General features: G+C 35.3%; 1 protein-coding gene across 1 annotated transcript; it reads right to left on the bottom strand.

Moving 5' to 3' along the window:
* Window positions 1-1,121: 1,121 nt before the first annotated feature.
* On the bottom strand, window positions 1,122-4,588 carry LOC149140375 (alcohol dehydrogenase-like). The gene is made up of 10 exons (XM_089446854.1): window positions 4,199-4,588; window positions 3,899-4,035; window positions 3,344-3,390; window positions 2,873-3,198; window positions 2,580-2,662; window positions 2,392-2,467; window positions 2,219-2,280; window positions 1,970-2,065; window positions 1,703-1,864; window positions 1,122-1,530 (listed from the first exon to the last, which is right to left on the bottom strand). The coding sequence occupies exons 1-10, from the start codon at window positions 4,404-4,406 to the stop codon at window positions 1,411-1,413; spliced, it is 1,317 nt and encodes a 438-aa protein (XP_089302980.1). The 5' UTR covers window positions 4,407-4,588; the 3' UTR covers window positions 1,122-1,410.
* Window positions 4,589-5,468: the final 880 nt, after the last annotated feature.

Genomic DNA, 5,468 nt, shown 5'->3' with positions numbered 1-5,468 from the left:
GTGTTAAGTTTTGTCCTTTATCATTATGTTGAGGTATTTCCTGTATTTTTTGTGTTTCTTTAAATGTACACATGTGAATGCCAAAGTTACCATATGTGTTTCTTTAAATCTACATGTGTGAATGCCAAAATTATCATAAGCATTTAAGTATAATTTATTAATGTATTCTAGAGAAAATTTTAGAGTTAAAACTCGGTTTCACCTACATGGGGTGATTTAGTTTAGGAGATTAACAAATTAATTTTATAAATACATTGAAAGAATAATATCTTGAAGAACCAAGAAGCCAAGCATCTACACGTGTGAATGCCAAAAGTACCATAAGCATGTACGTACAATTTTGTTAATGTAATGTAGAGAAAATTTTAGAGTTGAAACTCTGGAGGTTTCACCTACATAGGGTATGATTGCTTTCCTCTGCTCCACAACAACCAACCTGAAACTATTATTATTAGCAAGTGAAACTTAGAAATTTCTTATAGTTAAAACATTTTATTAATGTGTTATTCAAAACTAACATACATCCATCTGATTCCTCTCTGCTCTTGGTAGTAGATGGAAAGTTAAATTGAATCTATACTAATTATAATATCATTAAACCAACATAAAAAAAGACTTGCTTTCCCAAATAATGATATTAAACCAACATGAAAAAAGACTTGCTTTCCCAAATAATAAATGAAGAATAAGAAATACATGCAGAAATAATTTATTTTAAGATTTATAAAAAAATAATAGTTTCTTTACATAACGATCAGCTACTCTATTTGATTTCAAGAAGCATTACAAATCTGATCCCTCAAATTTACCAAATCACACATAAATTTAGTGATTTTTATGCTATCCTTGTCCAATATATTCTACTCATACAATCAGGGTTCATAGCTTTCAATACTAAATTCTGTGTAATACCTAAAACGAGTGTGGATAACAACTTCGGTTCCAACATCCACTAAAATGTGTATATGGCAACAAAATGTTACTGTAATTCTTTTTAAAATCGATACAATTAAAATCCATACAACTTTGGTATGCAATTTACAATGACCTCTTGTTCATAATATATTTTTTTCCGAATAAGTTTCTACACTGAACTCAACTTCAAAGACCAAGAAAGCCTAGACCATCAAAGCATTTGGGAAGACAATTTTGATTATTCAAGATAAGATAATTTGAACATAGATTCTTCGTAACAATAACGCTTGTTCAAAGTTCAAAACTTTTAAAATTCAAAATTTAAACAATTTTTACAATACTAAAATTCTAGCATATTTCTCCAAACCCTTTCTGTATTGAATTCAGAGAACCTCTATATATCAAGGAATTTAACTTCAAAGATGCCATCCACCACAAAATCTGTAAGAAACTAAGGAAAACTTGAGATATCACTGTTGACTTCCTCTCGAACGTTTAATTGCCAATCACGTTTATCACACATCTCAGACTCTCGCCTTTAATCATGTAATCAAATGCCTTGTTGATATCGGCGAATGAAACCTCGTGTGTGATAAATTTCTCCAATTCAAGCTTCTGCAAAAAAATAAAGAAGTTAGCTTGAAAGACTAATTACATGGAGATCAAATAGTAGTGATTTTTGCCAGGAAAGGAAAGCAGCAGGCATGGCGCCTGAGAGCCATTTCTATCCTAAAATCTAAGCAAATGAATGAATCTTCATAGAATAACAAATGAAAGAAAGTCCTACCTTATCCATATACAATTCTACAAGGCCTGGCAAATCGGTACGGGGCTTATAGTTTCCAAAGAAAGTTCCTTTCAATGTCCTTTCGTTCAGAAAATTCACGGGGCTGGTTGCAAAGACTGCGTCTGAATGAGGGACACCCACTAAAACGGCTACACCCCAACCCTGGACAACAAACACATACCCATTTGATCAGTATATGCATAGTAGCTAAAACTGAGCGTATATTTACAATTTCAGAAGAAAGGGAAGGGAAGGCAGAGTAAATACATCATGGCAGGATTCGAAGGCTTGAATCATGGCCTTGACATTCCCTGTGCACTCGATGCTGTAGTCCACCCCTCCATCAGTTTTCTCGGCAATAACCTGATAAGCTCCCAGAATTTAGTTTTAATTTAAAACATTTCTCCGAATACAACACAAAACTGAATTGAGCTTTAACATAAATTCTTTTACAGATCTATCGAGCACCAACAAAGGAAAAGAGAAGTTGAAATCATTGTAGGCAGCTCAACCAACCTCTTGAATAGGCTTCTTGTAGTCCAGTGGGTTTATAAATTCCGTTACACCAAAGGGCTTTGCTGAAAGAGGACAGATAACAAAAACGATTCAGGCAACGAAATAGAAAGGAAATTCTTGAGTCAACATACATACAGTGATTAACAAAAGATGGAAATGGGGCATTTTACAACCTTTTTCAAATCTGTCACTGTTTAAATCGATTCCAATTATTCGAGAAGCTCCTGCAATTCTTGCCCCTTCAGCAGCCTACGTGTGTAGTTAAGCCCAGGTCAGATGTCTAACAGAAAATTAAACAGTAAACTCATCATATTGATTCCATAAAAAGAAAAATTCAGAAATGAAGCTGAATTTTACTTACGGCAAGCCCAACACCCCCAAGGCCAAATATTGCTACTGACGAACCCTTCTTGGGTTTGGCTACATTCAAAGTTGCCCCCATCCCTGAATCCACAATAAAATGAATTTTGAATTGGAATTCCAATCAAGGAAACGATCATGGTGATTTTATTAACAGTCCAGCAAGCAGAACTCTAAGAATTCAATCATCCACTTTATAAATCAATATACAATGTAAACTAATTCAATAATATCATTGTGATCTTTCACAATCATCAGCAATTTAAGTTTCGAAAACCCCAGAAAATAATTTACCTGTTGAGACCCCACAACTCAGAATGCAGACTTTGTCCAGAGGAGCCTCTGGATTAATTTTGGCAAGGGAACCGACATGCGTAACTGTATACTCGCTGAAAGTCGATGTACCAACGAAGTGGTAAATGGGTTTCCCATTGATGGAAAACCTCGACTTCCCATCACTTATCATAACCCCTCTGTCGGTATTAATTCTTAGAAGATCACACATGTTGCTCTCCTCTGACTTGCAATGTCTACATTCTCCACATTCTCCAGTAAATACGGGAAGCACAGTGTCACCCTCCTTGAGATCAGTCACCCCTTCTCCAACACTCTCAACAACTCTGTGTCAACCAACTTATGATTAGTGAGCAATAAATCACAAGAAAATTAATGTCCCTTTTGCCCTTTTAGAAATTCTATGTGCCTGCTAGCATGCCTAATTAACTTTTTGAATTATCGATTTATAGACAAGAACAGAGTGTATACCCAGCTGCTTCATGTCCCAAGATGCGGGGAAAGAGAGGAGTTTGGCCCTGCAACCGAAGCACTAACAGTCAAGAAATTTTTATAATAAATATTTAAAGTAATTTAATGGTATAAAAAGATGTCAGTGTGTTATACAGTATCTAATTTTAAGAAGTTTAGTTTCTTTTTAAGATTCTTTGGCGAAAATCACATAGAGAAACTTTTGTCAATGCATTCAGAACCAACCAGTGTGGTTCATCGTCAGGACAAGTTAAAGGACAAGTTGAATGAACAGATCTCACTTTGCACATTAAATAGATAGGGCAGAATACCCAATGACCCAATGCAGAATACCCAATGACCCGATGACCTTCATTGGGTATTATGCTCTATCTATTTAATGTGCAAAGCAAGATCTGCTCATTCAACTTGTCCTATAATGAACCACACTGGTTGGTTCGAAAAGCGTCAACAAAAGTTTCTCTATTTCGCCAAAGAATCTTCAAAAATTTGATATAGATCACAGAAGCCTCAATTCAATAAGTTTAATTCTAATAATAATTATAGATAGCATACCTTTGCTTCCCAGAAATAAAGGTCTGTATGACACAACGCAGTATAATGAATTTTGATTCTAACTTCCATTGCCTGTGGGGGAGCCACCTCCACTTCTTCAATCTTCAGAGGCTCTCCTGCTGCCCATGCAACAGCAGCTGCATCAAAAGTACGAATACCAAAATATATCAGATTTCAAGAAGCACACATACAGTTTGCATAAATCCAGCTTAACCCTGAAAAACAATTTTGCCCAGAAATGATATATATGAAAGAAATAGAATGTGGCCATGACTCCTTGCACTGAACTGAAGTAGTTACCTTTGCATTTGATAACCTGGCCTGCAGTAGAACTCGCCATTATCCTTTCTGCGCAGATGGTATTTTCTTTTGCAATCGTAGTATGATGGTGAACAAACAAACTTTCGCATTGGTGTTGCAGGCACATAGGCTTCCTCAATTTATATTCCGACTTCCCTTTCAAACACCGACCATCGATTGCGGTGAAGACTTTGGTATTAGTGGGCATCCAGCTGTGATATTCATTTATTTAATTGACCATGGGGCTTCCATCTCATTCTGCACATGAATTTGATTTGTTGAGACCATGGATTATGTAGAAACCACCCTATTTACCTTAATACTGGCGGCCGACCAAGGTTAGATGCAACATGTTTGGAATTCGAGTCTTCGTTTTGCCAACAAAGCGTCATAACTAATTTACAGAGTGTCCAAGAGCGCGGGAGCTGCGAAGTTAAAATTAAAAGTCTCCTTTTTAACATTTGATGGTTTTGGCTGAACCGCTGTTGTTAGTTGACCATTATGGGGTCCTACTATTATGGGGCCCAACTACTTTCCTTTTTAACATGGGATGGTTTGGCGGAACCGCTGGTGTTAGTTGACCATTATGGGGTCCTACTCGGGTTCAAAACCGTTGTTTGTGGGCAGATACCGTGGGTTCAGACCGTCTCACCTCCTCCGCGTAAGATGCGTGATTTATCAAATTTTCTATTAAAAGATAATTTAATAAGGGCGACTTTTATCTTCAACACTGTTTATAAGATTGAAGCCCGATGCTATGCATTCGTTATCATTCGGTTCTAAATTCTAACAATATCGTACAATTGCTTTACCAATTTAATAAAATAAAATAAAATAAATTGATTTTTCTTTTAATTGAATTTTTTAGGTTAATATAGGATTAATTTATGATTTGAATAGATACAATTTAGAAATATTTAAATAGTTAAAATTATAGAAGTATCTAAATAATAATTAATATCTCAGAATATTTATTGATGCATTTTTTGATGATGGACTCACTTGGTAGTCCGAAACGTTGGGTTCACAAAACTCTATAACTGGTCATTCCTTCCTCCTCTTCTAAAAGTATCTAAATAGTCAAAATCATCTAGAGATTGTACCTGGTTTAGACTAGACTAACCCATGGCTAAATTTTTATAAATTTCAAACCTATAACTTTTTATGATTTGAATCGATACAATTTAAAAGTATCTAAATAGTCAAAATCATCTAGAAATTGTACCTGGTCTAGACTAGACTAACCCATGGCTAAATTTTTATAAATTTC

Source organism: Pinus tabuliformis, chromosome X (assembly GCF_031772625.1).
Source record: "Pinus tabuliformis cultivar Carrire ecotype Pingquan chromosome X, CPIR1, whole genome shotgun sequence".
NCBI lineage: Eukaryota > Viridiplantae > Streptophyta > Pinopsida > Pinales > Pinaceae > Pinus > Pinus tabuliformis.
The sequence above is the reverse complement of the archived record's forward strand: the minus strand, read 5'-3'. Positions and strand labels throughout refer to the sequence as shown.